General features: G+C 39.8%; 1 protein-coding gene across 1 annotated transcript in view; it reads right to left on the reverse strand.

Annotated features, from left to right (window-relative positions):
- CFAP43 (cilia and flagella associated protein 43) overlaps nucleotides 1–16,516 on the reverse strand; it is a 75,154-nt gene extending 58,638 nt beyond the window's left edge. The window contains exons 1-8 of the mRNA XM_084904014.1: nucleotides 16,336–16,516; nucleotides 14,272–14,525; nucleotides 13,420–13,516; nucleotides 10,952–11,119; nucleotides 9,517–9,667; nucleotides 5,781–5,940; nucleotides 4,322–4,389; nucleotides 2,027–2,158 (exon numbers count right to left, since the gene is read on the reverse strand). Coding sequence (XP_084760140.1) covers nucleotides 2,027–2,158; nucleotides 4,322–4,389; nucleotides 5,781–5,940; nucleotides 9,517–9,667; nucleotides 10,952–11,119; nucleotides 13,420–13,516; nucleotides 14,272–14,525; nucleotides 16,336–16,400 — 1,095 coding nt within the window. The 5' untranslated portion in view covers nucleotides 16,401–16,516. The remainder of the gene's footprint in view (nucleotides 1–2,026; nucleotides 2,159–4,321; nucleotides 4,390–5,780; nucleotides 5,941–9,516; nucleotides 9,668–10,951; nucleotides 11,120–13,419; nucleotides 13,517–14,271; nucleotides 14,526–16,335) is intronic.
- Nucleotides 16,517–19,451: the final 2,935 nt, after the last annotated feature.

The raw sequence follows: 19,451 nt of genomic DNA on the forward strand, positions 1-19,451 counted from the left end.
GCAGCACTCCCCCTATGGAGTGCAGACCACCAGGGGGCAGCTCCTGCATTGAGCATCTTCCCCCTGGTGGCCAGTAATAGTAACTGGTCATTCCATCATTCGATTTGCATATTAGCCATTTATTATATAGGGTTATATAGGATGGCCAGTGCACGTCATGGCAGCTCCTACATTGAGCATCTGCCTCCTGGTGGTCAGTGCACATCATAGCTATCCGTTGGATGAATGCCTTTTATATATATAGATAGTGAATACAGTTGTTTTAACTTCTGGTAATTATCAGAAACTAAAGTCTTTCCATATTTAAATTAAAAAAAAAAAATTAGACAGAAAAATCATTGCACTTTTAAAATTATTGCCTAACAATATAAATTGCTGCTAATCTTCATCTTTGAAGGTCATTCCATTAATTAGGAGTCTTTCTAATAGGATAATTAAAGTGGACATTTGGTTTTATCCTGCATTTATTCCCCTCTCTTCTCTTATAGAACCCATATTTTCCTTAGAGAACTACTCATGACTCCAATCTCAGCCCATGTTTGGGTGGGTTAACTCTACCCAGGGTCCAAGAGTAGGCCTAGCCAATCAGAACCTAGAATCCAGATGGACATAGTAATTGATAGCTGGTAAGAGAGGTGACCCAAATTAGTATCAAGAGTCTAGATTCATTTTTTTTTCATTTGGTATCTTTCCATCAAGATCAACAAAAAGACAAAACTATAAACTACAATTATGGACACCACAGGGGTGACTCTGGATGGGAAGGGGAGAACCAAGAGGAAACAGAGCCAAGAGAAGGCAGAGAAACAAGGCCAGTGGCTTTATGGGAGCTCTTGGATTCGGATGAACATCCCCTTTCAGTTACATGCACAAAAACAAAGTTCCCTTTGCTAGTAAAGCCTTTTTAATTCTTCTTTTTTTCTTGGCAACTTAAAAAAGTCCTGACTCTGGAGAGTATCATTATGCAGCATATTCTGCCCTTCATTCCTGTCATGCAATCTATAATAATAAAAGTGTAATCTACTAATTAGATTGGATGTCCTTCCTGGTGACCTTCTGGACAAAGCTGGGACTGTGAGGGAAGCCCGGATCCCAGGTGTCTGCCAGTGACTGGACGGAAGTCTGGGTCCTTGGTGGTAGAGGGAAGCCGGTGCCAGCAGCCAGGGGAAGGAAGGCCTATTCTTGCATGATTTTTGTGCTTCGGGCCTCTAGTCCTATATAATAAAAGGGTAATATGCAAATTGACTAGACAGCAGAACAACTGGTCGCTATAACATGCACTGACCATCAGTGGACAGATGCTCAACTCAGGAGCTGCCCCCTGGTGGTCAGTGCACTCCCACAGGGGGAGCACCACTCAGCCACAAGCCAAGCTCATGGTGGTGGTGGCGGAAGCCTCTCTTGTCTCCGTGGCAGGCAGCACTCAGGATGTCTGACTGACAGCAGGGCTGAGCTGTCAGTCAGACATCCCCCGAGGGCTCTCGGACTGCGAGAGAGCACAGGCTGCGTGGAGGGACACCCCCACCCCCCACGAGTGCACGAATCTTGTGCACTGGGCCTCTAGTGATCTTCTACACTAATAAAAGAGAAACATGCAAATTAACTATCACTCTGCTACGCCCACCAGCCAACCAGAAGGGAAAAATGCCAACTAGAAGGAGAAAGATGGTGGCCGCCCAGCTGCTTCATGTGTGGAGTGTCCAGGTGGGACAGATGCCTACTATGAGAGGGATGAAGGCAAGGGTGAAGGGATCTCCAGGAGCAGCACTCTGGCCACAGTGAAGACCAAGACTGCAGACTTTGGCTGGAGCCTGCAGCAAAGATGAAGAAGGCAGGCTCTGGCCAGAGTCTGCAGCAAAGGTGGCAGACTCTGGCCGGCGCAAAGACCTGGGTCTCAGGTACCAGAGGAAAACTGGTGCTGGAAGCCAAGGGAAGGAAGGCCTATTGCACAAATCTCTTCATGCAACGGGCCTCTAGTATAATAATATCTGAAAACAGCATACTAAGAAATGGCCATCTAACATACCTTCCCTGTTTGAATCAGCAACATTTTGTAACTGGGAGAAAACAGCAGATGCTCCACAGGCTCTTCAACCTGAAGAAAATCTTCTACTTTGTAAGTTGTATCTTTCATAATAAAAGAATATACAAAGCCGTCCTAGAGACCAAAAGCAATGAGATAAATGCAGAAAAATCAGTTTCAGTCATTGCATAGTATACTTTCATTATCAGACAAGCTAAGACTTATGACCAACTAATGTCTACTTTTGGAATAATCTGTTTACATGATCTAGAATGCCCTATCTTCTTACCTTTATTTAAGTAACTTTTTTTTAGTAACATATTTTGCTCAACAGCTTTTATTTTATTTATTTTTATATATTTTTATTGATTTCAGAGAGGAAGGGAGAAGGAGAGATGGAAACATCAATGATGAGAGAGAATCATTGATCGGCTGCCTCCTGCATGTCCCTTACTGAGGATGGAGCCTGCAACCTAGGTATGTCCCCTTAACTGGAATTGAATCTGGGACCCTTCAGTCCACAGGCCGAAGTGCTCTATCCACTGAACCAAACCAGCTAGGGCTATCAAGACAACTTTTAACCATGGTTTCTGATCAAGTTTCAATTTTATCTCTTTGGTGATAAATTTTTCAATTGCCTAAAATTTTACTGACCTCTTCTTTCTTTGAACTTTTCTAGCATCTATCTTCTTATCATCTACTTTATTCTACAGAAGGCGGGGTAAATGAGGCACAGTTTATTGAGTGGATTGTATATATAACAATCTCGTTACCTCAAAGGACACTAGTCTTAGTGTTCTTTAATCATTGTTATATGTAATTTCTTATCTCCCTAAATGGCCCAAGGATAGGGAGTGTGCTGTTTGTTTCCTTTATATTCTTGCAGTATGCAATAAAAATGAGTTAGTTGCTTGGTTGATCATGAACAGATTTAGGTAAATTTTACCACTCACGAGGAATTTGAGTTACTTCTACAATAGTGAAGAGGCTTTCCGCAAATTCATCCTTAATTTCTAGATTAGACCCCATTACAATTAAGAGTAAGAGTTTGTGAGACAGCTGGGTTCATACACTGGGGGAAAAGGGGGAACATGCCAGGTGCTTTCCTCATTCTCTATCCCTCACCAGAGCAGATGCTCAGATCATTCCTTTAAATTAGTTTTAAGAAAACACTCAATGCAGACTAAATGTAGGAGTGGGGGTAGTCCATTACAAGTTTGGGGGGAGTGTATTATGAACTGAGGGTAGGTTTATGAGCTCCAGATTGTTTCTCATTGATAGAGCTACATCTCTTACCTTGACAACACTGACGAGCTGCCCTTGGGGTCCTAAAGATGTAATTTGTGGCAACAATAGTAGTCTCAGGACCAATAGACCTGAGATTTTAATGTAGGTCAGCTCCAAACCTTAACACTGATTACTACAGTATGGAAAAGTAACATGGTCTGACCTTTGACATATGTACTGAGGCTGAGTGAACTCAGTAAGACATGGTTCCTTCATCAATAGTTTCTACGTGATGGGGTTGTTGGAAGGAACAATAAGCTAATAAAGCAAGCACTTGGCATAGTGCCTGGCACCAAATAAGCACCAAATAAATAGTGGCTATTAATACTAATTCTACCATGGACAATCCTATATAATAAGAGAGGAATATGCTAATTATCCGTTATGCCCTGAGGTGTAATGATAATCACGGATCTGCAGGAGGGTGGGGCAGCGAACTACAACCTGAAGGTGGAGAGTTACAAGAGGGGGCAGGGCAGCAAGCTATAATGGAGGAGTGGGGGAGGGGCAGGGGAGCTATAGGAGGGTGGGGCAGTGGGAGGAGAGCCACAGGAGGATGGCAGTGACCTGCTGGTGCACAGATTTGTGCACAGGGCTACTGGTAACATATAATACAGGTAAACAAAATGGGCCCACACAGGAGGCTAAGCTGAAGCTTTGACAAAAGGTTCCAGTTGTACTTGAAAACATACTTTAAGTGCACAAACAGGAATGGAATTGAGTGATGGATAGTAAGTGTTTGGGGGAGGCTTGGTTTTTAAATTTTTTTTTTGCCTATTTGCAATAAGGTAAATATGTGGTAGTTCATTATACTGTGATCACTAGTTTTATATATATTTGAAATTCTTCATAGCACAAAGTTTTATAATAGCATCCAAAAAGGAAACAACTTCAATTCATAATCACACAGATCCTGCCATCCCAAATTATGGCTCATAATAGTAAATGGCAACAAATGAAAATTACACATTTTCTTGAAAGCAATTAATTTTTAAGAAAAAAATACATTACAATTCCAGAAGCAAGCAGACCTCCCTTCTGATATGCTATGGTGATTGAACTGATAAGATTTCTTCTACCTTTTAGAAAAGAAAAACAAGGAAAACAGGTGACATAATTAAAAGTACAATACAGAGTAATTCATCTCATTTGATTTCTTAGGACTATTATTTCTTTGTAACTTTTTTTTTCTTTCTGAAAATCAACTTCATATTAGAATATGTACTACAATTCTCCCAAACAATGAATAATAAAAGCTGCTTAGCAATGATTACTGATATAAATCACACAAGTTTTTTTAAGGTCAGTATCATCAGATCTATGTAACTAACATTGTAGAATTATTATTATATTATTATATTATTATCACCAAATGTATACTTAAAGTTTATACATTTTATGGTATGTAAACTTCTATACCTCAGTAAATAACGATGTTTGAGCTGGGAATTGGAGGGTTCAGAGAGTAAAGTGGGAAGGGAATGAGTAGGAGGTATGTCTGCGAAATGATGGGAAGAACTGGCTGTTTAGACAGAAGACTTGTAGTGGGAACTAATACTATTGGGGCAGGTAAGAATCAGATTGGAGAGAGCTTGAAAGGAAGGTGGAGCATACCTTGAATTACATGTTAAAAAACGGTTCTAAAGAAGAGCAGTTTGGCAGGGATGAGCTGCCTGGTTTGAGTCAGTTGTTGATTAAAGTCAATTAAGTCAGTCCTAAGGTTGTTGCAAAAATCAAGGTGTGAAATAATCAGAGCAAAAGGAATGGAGAAGCTGGCCCAGGGAGGGTTCCCTTTTCAAAGGGCCTATACCTAGCTGCTTCTGTGACCTAGGCCCGACTCTGGACTGAGCTGATAGAACCAGGAATGGACACCCGATCTAAAGAGAGTAGATTAAGTTCTCTTAGAAATCCTGACCACTTAACATAAAGGCAATTTTCAAGATGGTAGTTGAACTAAGCAGACTATTATGGAGAAAGGGTTGAGAGGATAAAGGTCAGAAAAGAACACATTAGCTTATTAAACAGAATAGGCATATTACTGAAAAGGATATAGAAAAGTAGCTAACAACCTGCACTCTGAAGTCTTATAGCCTGGGTTTAGATTTCAGTTCTACAGTTTACTAGTTATGTGAATTCAGGCATATTTGCTAACCTCTCAATGCCTCCATTTTCTCATCTATATCACGGAGATAAAAATGTATCTCTTGTAAAGCTGTTCTGAGGATTTTGCATTATAGAGTGATAGCAAAATGACTAGATCATGTAACATTTAAGAAACATTAGTTAACTAGAAGGTATAGGACTTGGTAAAGTAACTAACTACTACAGGATAAAGAAGGAGGGGGAGTCAAGACATTTCAAGATGTCTCCAAGAAAGAGAAAAATAGGAAAAAACACACATTCACCTTCAAGTGCAAAACCATCGCTAATGGCTATGCTTCTGGGAATAGGAAGCAAAGCAGTTTCTCACCCAATGGTGATGTGTCTTCTATCTTCTCAAGCAGAGTCACCTTCAGGGTTTCTCCACTAATCATTAAAAGCTGACCCTCTTCACTGCCAACATACAGGTCACTCTGTGGAGTCCAGCAGTGCATAGTTGGGTGAAGCAAAGGATATAGATCATCTTTGGGCTTCAAAGAAAGATTAGAAACCTTGTATTAAAAAAACAATTATGGCCTAAGAGCCAGAGAAATACCCATCAAATTAATTTCCAAGAGGGAAAAAATAAATATGTACATACACACCTCCACTGGCCCCACTATTTGCCAAGAGTTAACTGAACTTCCCTTTCTTTCTCTACTTCTCTACGTTTTAATTCACAAGGAAAAGGCATTCTTGTCACCACTTTTCTGGTGGCACTCAGAGATCTAGTGTCACAGATTTTCATGCGTTTTGAGTAATAACTTCTACAATGTTTCTTGGTAGACTTTTTTGTATCTTGAATCTAAGAGAGTCATGGTCTAACTACAATCACCATTTTTTGAGGAAGACTTTCGTCAACTTTTCCTGGAGTGGTTACGGAGAGGTCTCCTTAGATCCTCTGCTTAGTTAGCTTTCATGAGGAATGAAAAGAATACTTGTCTGATTCTGGTGGCCTCTCAAATGCGGTTCATGAAACATCCTGTGACTTTGCATGGAAAACTCAAAGAAAAATGCACAAAATCTATGGGATGTACCTAGAAAAAAAAAAAAAAAAGCAAAAAAAAAAAAAAAAAAAAAAAAGATCTGGCTTTGGAGACTAAAAATAATATGGGCAAAGAATCTAAGGCAAATTTTTCCTATAAAGAACTACGTAGCAAATATTTTTAAGCTTTGTGGACCACATAGTTCTCTGTCACATACATCCCCACTCTTTTTTTTAGCAAACCTTAAAAAAGTGTAAAAGACACTCTTAGGCTGGGGCCATACAAAAGCACATTATAGTCTGTTGGTTGCTGTCTTAACTAGTAATACCGCAGCATTATGCCTCCTGCAGTGTTAAAGCTTGTGTCCAGCAGAGCAGAAGCCACTCCCCCTTTCTATAAGGACAGAGCAGGTCACAAGAAATGCCATTCAGCCGAGACCGGTTTGGCTCAATGGATAGAGCGTCGGCTTGGGAACTGAGGGGTCCCGGGTTCGATTCCGGTCAAGGGCATGTACCTTGGTTGTGGGCGCATCCCCGGTGGGGGGTGTGCAGGAGGCAGCTGATCGATGACTCTTTCTCATCGATGTTTCTAGCTCTCTGTCTCTCTCCCTTTCTCTCTGTACAAAATCAATAAAATATATTTAAAAAAAAAAAAAAAAAAAAAAAAAAAAGAAATGCCATTCAAAGGAAGGAATAAAATCAAGACATTTGAGATCTATTTTATGCTTTCACTCATTGATTAGAAATTGATGTTTTAGCCATTTTTCATTATCTATAAAATGGAGAAATATTGAAAAAGTTAATTTCTTATTTAAGTACAAATTATATGGCTTTATTAATATTCCCTGTATGATTTAGAGATGTCAAACTTAAACATTAAATTTCTGTCTTCAGAAAAAAGTTAAAATGCACTGAGTACAAAAGATGTCTTTTTAATTTTTTAAGATGGTAATTCCACTTTTAAATATTTAAGGAAGGCATTCCCATAGCATTTCTCAAATGACAAGGGCAATTGCCTGAATTTTAAATGTTGTATGTAGTGTTAATCATGTTGGTGCAAAATGTGAAAGATTGAGGGCTCCTACAGAAAAACAAAAAAGAAAATATTTGAGAGAGTTGAATATGTGGAGTCCTGCATATGAAATATTAAACATATAAACTTTTTTTTCTTTAAGTTGTAAAACCCTGATGGCGATTTATTTGTGTTTACTTTGCTGCCCCACTGTGGTTGTATTTTCAAGGCTAAGGTCTGTGCTATTAAAAGGAATTAGTCACTCTCAGTAATTTAAATGAGTAAATAATTGCCATACTTTAAAAGAAACACAAAGAGCATACAATCCTTTCTCGTGTTTGTCAGAAATTTTTAAATAAACTACCACATTGAATTATTTTTAACATCTATAGCTTAATTCTCTGCAGTGGTAAAACACTTGGGAACCTCTCTTTTATCCTTGACCTGAAGCTTTAAAACAAGCATTAGCATACTGTAGGCCAAAGAGGCTTAGTTTCAAGCTCCTTACCTTCACCTCAAAGACCCTGCCTGTGCTACTCTCTGCTCCCTGCCTCCCTCCTGAAGATTACCTACACCTCACTCTTTCTCGTGCAAGGGGCTCAGCCCTCACAGCTGCGGTGGCTGCCTTGGCCCTCAGAGCCCCGTCTTCATCTGGAAGGTTGTCTAGAAGTATGTCCAGAAGTTCATTTGGCTGTTCAGTCTAATTAGAATATTACGCTTTTATTATTATAGATGCTCCAGCTACTAGTACATGGTCTTTTCTCTGCTCCCCAGACATACTCCATTCTTTTCTTCCCCTAGGACCTTTGTTCATGTGGTTTCCTCTTCCTAAACACTCAACCCTGCTTGTCACATGAGTAATGCCTCTTGGTCCTTAGAGTCTCAGTTTCACTGTCATCTCCCCAAAGACCTCTCTTGACCAGCATATGTTAATCTTGTCCTCACCTCCATTCTCCATTTTTCCTAAGATAATTATCACTTTTTTCAGTGATTTAATGTTTCTCTTTATTTTTGGTGTTGTTAGTCTGTCTTCCTGATAAAATGTAAGCTCCAAGTGGCAGTGTTTATTATGCCTGGTTGGTCATCATGTGACCCCATTGCCTAGAACAGTTCCTGCGACATAGGTGGAGCTTGATAAATTTGTTGAATGAATGAATGAATGAATAAGTGTGCAACTGCTGACCAACTCTCTTTTGAAACTTTCTTCCACTGTTTTACTACACAGTCTTGCTCTTTCCTGGATTTGCTCCTATTCTGTGGCTGTTCCTTCTCAGACTCATCTTCCTTCTTCCAACTTTTGGCAGTCAGTTTCCTCTCTGGCTCTCTTCCCTGACACCCTCTGTCTCCTTTTTATCACATCCTTCCCCTCAGTGCTTCTACTCTGTGAGAATGACTCTGATGTCTTATGTCTGCAGCCCTGACTTCTCCCTAACAGTAATATCACTTTGCTGACTTCTGCCTGGCATCTGCAGCTGGAGGCATTCTCAGTACACCAAATTTGGTATGTCAAAAATTAAAATCATATCTGGGCTCCCAGTGTCAGTTAGCAGTGCCATTATCTTCACCCAGTCTTCATGTCTCATGGTGTCCAGGCTAATCTGTATTAAAAACCAGTATGATTCTCTCTATCCTGCATGTCTCAAGGGATGATCATTCTATATAATAAAAGGCTAATAAATAAATCAACCAAACGGCAGAATGACCAGTTGCTATGATGCACACTGATCACTAGGAGACAGACACTCAACACAGGAGCTGCCCCCTGGTGGTCAGAGCACTCCCACAGGGGGAGTACCACTTAACCAGAAGCTGAGCTCACAGCTGGCGAGCCCAGCAGCAGTGGTGGGAGCATCTCCCACCTCTGCAGCAGCACTAAGGACCCCTCAGGGGATGTCCAACTGGCGGCTTAGGCCCAGGAGGAGTGGGCTAAGATGGCAATTGAACATCCCCTGAGGGGTCCTAGACTGTGTGAAGGTGCAGGCCGGGCTGAGCCCCACCACCCAAGTGCATGAATATCATGCATCGGGACTCTAGTGTGAAGATAAATAGGAAGACATGCCAGGTCATTACCCTGAAAGTTTCAGCCTCTTCGCCTACTAGCCCGGCAATGGCTGACAGTGGTAGGACAGGTCCATAGATAAGATCCTTGGGCAGTGATTCAGGGAACACTATGTCTCTTTCATTAAAATATGACCCATCTTCCATAGGCAATTTTACCGATCTATGGAAAAAAGAAACACCAGAATAACTTTATTTACTATATTTACATTTCTTTTAAGAAGACAGTTTTTAAATACTACAGTTTCAAGGATGTATATGGCCAACATCTCCTTTGTCTTTATTTGGGATAGTAGAGTCAGCTCAGGGGCATCTTGAATCTTTGAACTTTTTTCAATAAAGACACCATTATCGTCAACTATCACCAGGACATGAGTTATAGAATTTCTCTCATTTATTTTAATCCTCACCTGAGGCTAATTGATTTTAGGGACAGAGGAATGGAGAGTAAGAGAAGCATTGATGAGAAAGAGAAACATTGATTGGTTGCCTCCCATATGCATCCCAAACCAGGGATCGAACCCACAATGTAGGTGTGTCCTGACTGGGAAATGAATTTGCCAACTTTTGGTGTATGGGACAACACTCCAACAAACTGAGCCACCTGGCCAGGGCTAGAATTTCTCTTTGACCCAGTTTTATTTAAATAGGTCACTATCATGATCCACTATATGCAACTACCCTTTTATTTATAGATAATGTAGCTGAAGATATAACCTATATATAAAATTTCCATATCTAAAAGTTTCTTACTTTTGATATTTCAGTTGGGCACCGAAGTAACAGGAGCAAAAATTCAAAATTGTTCTTTTTATATAATAGGCATGTTTTGAAATAGTAATAGCAAATAAAAATTTGGAAAATTAAATCATGCTGTTTTTAAAACTCTAAGAGGACTTCTTATTTAAAAGAAATTGATTCGAAATCAAGTCATAGAGAATCTTTTTGGAATGCAAACCAATGTCATTATATTTTTAGAAAGATGTGATAACTTAAGATATATGGTTAAGACATTTAATTCATCAAATTGATCCAATCAACATTACATGAATACGAAGTCCACCACTGTATCTATATAATAAAAGCCCAGCGATCTTTATGGTGGAACGACCAGAATGACTGGTTGCTTTGAAGCACACTGACCACCAGGAGGTAGACGCTCAATGCAGGAGCTGCCCCCTGGTGGTCAGTGCATTCCCACAGTGGGAGCACTGCTCAGCCAGAAGCCGGGCTCAGGTCTGGCGTGCGTGCGTGGTGGTGACAGGAGCCTCTCCTGCCTCTGCGGCAGTGCTAAGGAGCGGTTAGCTGAGCGGTAAGGAGCAGGCAGGCAGTTCGGAGCAAGGGGTCCTGAGTTGCGAGAGGGTGCAGGCTGGGCTGAGGGATCCCCCCCTTCCCGCACAAATTTCATGCATCAGGCCTCTAATTGTATTACAATGAAGTCTCTCACTTTGCTTTGAGATAATAGTCCTGGTTACTTCTTTCAATGGTCCACACAGTCACTGAACTTGGACTTGACAAGCACAACTGGCGCCAGTTCATGGGGTTAAAGGTCATCTGGCTCACATCTACACCAGGTTGTGATTTCTTGCACAAAATGACACCTAATTCCCAGTTCCTTAGAGAAAAATGGCATTTGGTAAAAACACAATTCATGTGAATTTCATATATTGAGAATAATTATCTAATTATATGAATACAATTTACATAAATTGTGACTTATAATTTATCTACTCTATGGCATTAATATTACACTCATAAAACAGTTATGATTATCATTATACTGTACCTGTTAAAGGAAAATAACTATTTAAAAAATATTATTCATATGCTACCAAGTCTATTTTATCTTCCTTATTTAATTTGTATTTTACTCATCCAAATCTAGAAAATTGAATATAAATGTAGGTATCTAAATAAATGTAGGTATCTAAATCTCTATAGTATATGCAAATACTTTATGATACTGGGGTGTATTGTATACATTGATGTTAATTGATCATTTATTGAGTTTCTTCAATCACAGTACCAATACTTTAAAATGTATTAATTTGTTTATTCACTTGAATGTCATAAATGCCTACTGAATGTCCTTTGATAGATGAAATAAAAAGAAAAAAAATTAATGTAAGCTATTTCCCTTCTCTCACCCGCAGCATACAGGCAGCCAGCACTCCACTCAGAGTTGTGACTGTGAAACTGGAATTAATATTTATAAGCTCGCTTGGTCTTTTGGCTTCCTCTGCTCTCGCCTTCTTCCATCCTCATCCCAAATGTCCTGTCCATCATGTCAATCATTCTATTGCTAGTATTGCTGCTTCCTTGATCTTTAGACTTTTCTGCCTCAGATGCCTGGCAAAAATTGTCAAGCCTGGATGGATACAACTGAAAACATGGGGTAGGGAGACATAGGAAGATCATAGTACTATGTGTGTCAGTGACATTATCAATTCCTGGTTACTACATTCACTGAAGCCTCAATACAACCTTTGTGCCACTATTTCTCTGTTGAGGGCTCTCTTCTATTCTCTAAAGTGGTCGCTTTCCTCACAGCCCTCACACCTGAATCTCAGACTTGTAGTATCCACAATCATGAGACAATAAACTCTGCTGTTTATGTTACTCAGTTTGTGGTACTTGCTTAACTAGAAAACTAATACATCCATCAACAGGTGAGTAGATAAACAAACTGTGGTTTACCTATACCATGAAATTGATACATAGCATGAGAGTTTAAAAATAAGACAATTCAAAATAATTATGTTGCATAGAAAATGCCAGACCCCCAAAAAAGGGTATACAATGTATGACTTCCTGTATATGAAATTCTAGAAAACACAAACAAATCCAGAGTGACAGAAAGCATTTTAGTGGTTGACTGGGGGCAGGGGGCAGGGAGCAGGGCAGTGATGGGGTAAGAGTTTGTGTGGCAAGGGTCAATAAGGAAGGCTCTGAGAGGCCCAAAGAAACTTTTGGGGGGTGATGGATATACTTATCATCTTGATTACAGTGATGGTTTCATGGGTTTATTCATAAGTAAAAACTTATCAAATTGTACATTTGTATATATATTTTATTATAAGTCAACTATATCTCAATAAAGCTTTAAAAAAAAAGAAATAAACTGCATAAACTAAATGTGGCTCACTGAACCTAGATTATTACATCTATATTATAAAAAGCCAGTGGCTGTAATGCTGTAACACCATAATGACCAAACGACCATTCACCAGGAGGTGCAGTGATGGGTCCTGCACTGGCGAGGCGGGTCTGAGTGTCATGCAATTCCACACACTGGGCTCTAGCTTTTATGTAAGAAATACTAATATGTAAGGAGCATCCTCAATCATTCCTGGAACATTTTGTATTTTCCCTTAATAAGACTCCCCTGAAGGAGTTTGTTTTAAGGATGGAAGAGTGCCTGCAGTTTTGAATCTGGCCACATGGAACCACCCAGCAAAGACCACAGCTATATCTTATCCACAGGTAGTCCTGTACAGCAAAACAACCACTTCACCCTGAGCTCTAATATAGAGACCATCTAACTAAGTTCAACATTAGTGGGAAGCAGGCTATTTATTTGTAGAAAAGATGAAAGCTTATGTATTTATAAATGCATTCTTTTTTTTTTTTTTTTGACAAAAGAAATATTGTAACACATTAATAAAAAGAGAACTAGGGTAATTAATTTAACTCTCATTTAGCTTTTGCCCTACCAAAATTCATGCCTAAAAGTAGTAACTAAAATTAAACGTCATGATTAGGACTTTTACTTCTTCTGTTTTCGTTGTTTCAGATTTTTCATGTATCCCTCCTTTGATTTTTATAAGTAACCTAATGTAAAAGCATTCTGTAAATTCTTTTAACTAGTCAAATTTCACTCAAATGAAAGGAATTTGGCAGGATGCTGAAACTTACCAGAGAGCCAATTCAAATTCCGGGAGAGAGGAGTAGCTAGCCAGGTAGGTGCCACAATAACTGAATGAAAGTAGAGTATAGTCCAGAAGAACATTGCCTAAAATATTTAAAAAAAAAACAAAAACAAACAAACAAAAACAAAAACAAAAAAAACATTACAGGGACTTAATTATCATATTCTGAGATTAACTACAGTCTCTAGTTTATTTCCAGGGGCCTCAGCTTTGTCAGAAAGGACATCTGGATGTCCGGAAGGTCATTCAGCTCTCTGGTCTAATTACCATATTACCCTTTTGTTATTATAGATATAATTTTATTTCTTATCACTAGTCTTAATAATACTACCATTATCCCCATTTCACAGAAAAGAAAATTGAGGCTCAGAGACTTACCTTTAATACATCAATTCACCTGGATTTTCAATAAACTACCAGAAAAGTAAAAAAAAAAAATTGTTTTGAAAAAGGTTTTTTTCAAAATGTATTTAGTAACTGCGTCTTTTAGCTCAATGCTTCTCAATCATAATGTGCATATGAATCACCTGGGGAATGTTGTTAAAATGCAGATTCTAATTCATTAAGTCAGGGATGGGAGCAGAGTTTCTGCATTTAAAGTACCCTAGGTGATGACCATGTTGAAGGTAAGCAGACCACACTGTGAGTAGCAAGGCTCTAGCCCAATTCATTAAATCCGTTGTGATCAGCCTGATTCCTTCTTTAAAAATGTGTATTATAACAACAACAACAACAACAAAAATCTTCCAAAAACATTCTTCATTTATCAGAACTAGGTTTGGTTACATCTTAGGACAAGATCCTTCAGTTACGGCGGAGGGAGGGTCTTGAGGGATACCTTTTAATTTGGTCCTTCTGGTCAATCCTTGAACATTGTATATGTAGATGAGAGGTCTTAGCTTCCGGTCAGAAAAAGCAACAACTTCATAAGGAATGTTAGTTGCCACGACGCCCACAATGCCATTCATACACTGGAGTAGAGTTTTTTTCTTGGTTTCGAGATTAATAAATATTATGAAATTGCCACTGGCGTAGCAAATGGTGCTGTCGTTGACAAAATGGACATTCTGCTTAGGGAATCCTTGCACCCATCTTTAGGGAAAAGATATATCACCATCAGTATAACACATTCCAAACACTTTGTTTTTGACAAAGCAAACAAAAGGTCATCAAAATCTTTGAAACACGTCTACACTAATTTCACCCCCTCTCTGCCTAAAACACTATCTAATATGAAAGAACACTTATGCTGGCTGTGAGGCCAGTTTGAATCCAAGTAGGAGAGAAATTTAAACGTAGCCTTAAAGTTTCATGGGTTTCAAGAAAACTTCTTCAGAGAACTTTTTCAGTGAAGCAAATCCTCTACTCAAACCCAAGGAAGTCTCAGAAGAATTTCTGGGGCCTTGTCTACTTGAGGGGGTTGGGGAGAGTGAAAACAGCAAGAAAGAGAAGCACACACCCCCTTGATTCTAATAGAAAACAGGTTGTATCCTGGGTCTTGCTTTTATAATTAGCTTTGATTTTTTTAAAAAACAATCTTTAAAGAACAACTTTGAAGAGGGCAGCCTGCTTTGTGATTGTGAGTGGAGTAGGAAACGTTTTTCTTTACAAAGATGAAGCATGTGTAGCCATATTATAGATCTAAAAATACGGATATAGAAAATAAAGGAATTAAGCTAACATGAATGAAAGGTTAGAACACAAAAGGAAGATACTTTTAAAGGAAGGAATGTGTGGTGGGTATATGCTAGAAGTAAGGAGAGTCTGAAATGAGGGGAGATTCCAGTTTTATTTAAGTACTAGTAGCCCTGCGCACGAATCCGTGCACCAGTAGCTCCCTGTTGCCCTCCAGTAGCTCTGTGCCTGCTGCCCTGCCCTCCTGTAACTCCCCTCACCCCTCCCTCATAGCTTACTGCCCTGCATCCTCCTGTAGCTCTCTGCTGCCTGCTTGTAACTCTATGCCCCACCCTCCAGCTGATCCAAGATCCAGCAGTTTCCTGGTCGGTTGTTACACTGCACAATGACCATTTGCATATTACATCTTTACTCTATAGGAAGGATTAAGGATATGCTTAAAGATAGATGGCGGAGGAGGTAAGAGAAGGACACTAGGTTGCTAAGAAACTTCAAGAGACTGGAGAGAAGAGCCAGGACCAGGGGAGTATACTGTGTGGAACAGACTGCAACTAACACTCCAGAATAGTGATTTGCAACTATTGTGCCACAATGGAAACATGCGATACCTTGGTGAATACATAGTACAGTGCATAGGTGATGTGTTGTGAATTCACCCAAAACCTGCTTAATTTTAACCAGTGTCACCCCAATAGATTCAAGAAAACAAAAAACCATGCGATCACTACCCGATTATTTAGCCAGGGGCACTGCTCTCTTTTCCCTTAGATTGTCAAATTTTAAAAAATGACCACAGCCAACCCAATAGCTGTCCGGTGTGAGTGAATCAAAAGCCTGCTATAAATGCAAATAAATCCAGAGACTGGCTAGGAGTTAGGAGGAAGAGATGAAGGGCCCCAAAGACTACAAGGATAAAATGGGCGCTGTCATTGGGACGGGGAGGTATTTGCAAAGAAAAGTCGGGAGAAAAAGGACCACGGAAGGCAATACGGAGCCTGGAGAAGGTAAACCAGCGAGGGGTGGGGGACATGGAACGGGGAGGGGCAGGGAAAGACAGATGGAGGTGTGGCCACTGACTACGGGATGGAGAGAAGAGGTCACCCAGGGATGAGGGGGGGGGGGGGTGTCTGCTGGAAGGTGTCGGGGTTTCAAGAGAAGAGGTCCACGTTTCTGGGACCGAGGGTCTAAAGAAAGGGAGGAAGAAGAGCGTAGGCAAGGGGTGTGAAGTCAGAGGAAGCGTTTCCGCGAGGCCGCAGTCAGTCCGCACCTCACGGACAGGGCCGCGCCGCCGCCGGAGAGGGAGCGCTCCTCTCGGCTTCGCGGGATGGACATGGCTCCTCAAAGCCGCGCTCGGGGCGGCAAACGCTGGACCCCGGCCTCCGCTCGGCAACGCCTGCTCCGCGGCTCCTGGCTGCCCCGCCGGCGCAGCCGCCACTGTTTGCATCGTCGCCAGGAGACCGTAACCCCTGCGCCCATTGGCTCTGCCCCTTCGGCCTTCTCCTTCTAGAGCCGCTCGCATTGGTGAAAGCGCTGCAGCGTGTCAGCCAATAGGCGAGCGGCAAGCGAAGCGAGGGGCGGGCCTCTCTGAGTAAGTGCTGCAGGGGCCCCACACATTACAATTATGTACGTAATATACAATTACATAACTGTATATTATGTAATTATTAATATTATAATAATTTCAATATTAATGAATATCAATGGGATAAATTAATATTGAATGCTGCCGAGCCAGACATTTCAAGCTCCATGAAGGCATTATTTCATTTAATCCTCAACTCCCCATCAGCCCCATTTTACAGATAAGGAAAGTGAGGATAAGAAAAGTAACTTGCCTGAAGCTGCAAAAACGGGTTTTAAAGCAAGGTCTAGTGTAAATCTAGAGCTCCAAGCCTTTCTCTTTCTTTCTTTCTTTCTTTCTTTCTTTTTTTTTTTTTTTTTTTTAAACATATTTTATTGATTTTTTACAGAGAGGAAGGGAGAGGGAGAGAGAGCTAGAAACATCGATGAGAAAATCATCCATCAGCTACCTCTTGCACACCCCCTACTGGAGATGTGCCTGCAACCAAGGTACATGCCCTTGACCAGAATTGAACCTGGGACCTTTCAGTCCGCAGGTCGAAGTTCTGTCCACTGAGCCAAACGGGTTTCCGCGAGCTCCAAGCCTTTCGTTGCTATGTTACACTTTCAAATGTACCCTCTACTACTTAAAATAGGCAGAGAGATTCTGAAAGTGATCTGATCAAAAGGTCTGTCTGCAGCTTGTCCTAGCTTCGTCCCTTCCCTTTCAGATCCCTCCTAGCCATTTCCCCGGTTCTTTCTCCTTCCTCCCTCCCCTCCAGTCCTCTCCTTTACCCTGCCCCCTCCTTCTTTAAGTCCCTCCTTCCTGTCTTGCCACCGTCTCTCCGACATTTCATTCATATAGAATGCTTAGCAGATGTGCAATTTGCATTCACCAGTGAAATTATCTCCTCTATGCTGTTTTTCTACATTTTCATATCTTGGACATATTTCTGCATCAGTATATATATATATATATATACTTTTAACAGTAGTTAGGGTTTTTGTTGTTTTTCTTTTAGAAATCTGTTCCATAAATCACACCCCCCTCCATATAGTATATAGTAAAAACTTAAATTCCACAGGAAGGTTTTGCAAATGACAACATTTTTTTTTTCTCACCTCATTCTTTCCTACCTGAATTCCAGAGGCCACCTTCCAGCTTAAGAAATGGAAATTAATATCAGGGAAGCACTCCCCCTATACAATCCCCCTTAGTTTTTCTTTTTCTTCCCCTAGAAGTAAAAACTTTTCTGAATTCTGTTTATTGTTTCTTGTTTTTTAACTCTACCATATATGTATGTGCCATAACCGATATGCTGTTTCATTTTGCATGTTCTTAAAGTTAATTTATGTAGTCATATATATTGTTTTTATTACTCAATCTTAGGTTTTTGAGATACATTTATTTTGATAGCTGTAGCTGTAGTTTATTAGTTTTCATTGCTGGATCGTTGTTCATTATATGAATAGACCACGATTTATTTATCCATTCTACTCTCAATGCAGTTTTAATATTCACCTATATATATTTTTTGCTATTCAAGCTCCTTTCTTTATGGACTATTTATTTCTGTATAGCTTCTTATCGTGAGGATTATAATAGTTTTTTTTTTCTTCATTTGATCTCACTCTAGGCCCCATAATACTTTCACTCAATCATTCCAGTCAGGATCTTTCCATGAAATCTATTTTATGAAAGCTATTTCTCCCTACTATGGACTGTCATGGGATGTTAATTTTTAAAGTAACATTCATATTCATAAGATAAGTGCCCCTAATTTAAAAAAAGATATTTTAAATATAATTAATTAAAATAATAACAGTGAAACACTTCATGTGACTTTCAATATTCCTAACTTGCTCTATATAATACCATATATATATATATATATATATATATATATATATATATATATATATAGATGTATTATATACTAGAGGCCTGATGCATATTTGTGCAAGGGGCTTGGCCCTTTCGGCTTCATCTGGAAGGTCCTCTGGAAGGTCGTCAGTAAGGTCATCTGGACGGTTGTTCCACTGTTCGGCTGTTCGGTCGATTTGTATGTTATGCTTTTATTATTATAGATTAAAGAGTATAAAATTATTCAAGTAATATTCCTGAAAAGTCTATCAAGTGGGTGTATATTGTCAGGAAAGAGAAGGTGGTATTTAGAATGTAGAAAACTATTTCTTATCACTAGGACCTCTAACTTTTAAAATATATATATTTTTTCATTGATTTCAGAGAGTAAAGGAGAGGGAGAGAGAGAGGTAGAAACATCAACAATGAGAGAATCCTTGATCAGCTGCCTCCTGTACACCTCCTGGATGCCCCTATTGAGGATTAAGCTTACCACCTGGGCATGTGCCCTGACCAGGAATCAAACTGTGACCTCCTGTTCATAGGTCCATATTCATCCACTGAGCCATTTTGGCCAGCAGGACCTCTAACTCTTAATCTTTAACCAGCAGAATCAGTTGAGATTAGCCCACTCAGGTTAATTATTGACCGTTTCAGCTGCAAAAAAGTGTGAAATACTATGTTTTTCCCTGTGGCTAACAGCAATATGTATCCAGATGTGCACATATCATGTACATATCCACCAACGACTTGGAGATGATTCTCTATAATGCAGAGTGGTGCTAACAGTACAGTTGTTTCCTTGGATGTATATTTTCTTTTTCATTTTATTTCTTTGAGGAATTAACGTTTTACTTTATTGATGAATTGGATCTTTCAAATCATTTAAATAAAACATTATACACTGTTCATACGAATTAGGGGACAGACCATTTCAAGTAAAAGTTCTCAAGATATAC

The sequence above is a fragment of the Pipistrellus hanaki genome (genome assembly GCF_964339955.1).
Source record: "Pipistrellus hanaki genome assembly, chromosome: 14".
NCBI classification, from domain to species: Eukaryota; Metazoa; Chordata; class Mammalia; order Chiroptera; family Vespertilionidae; genus Pipistrellus; species Pipistrellus hanaki.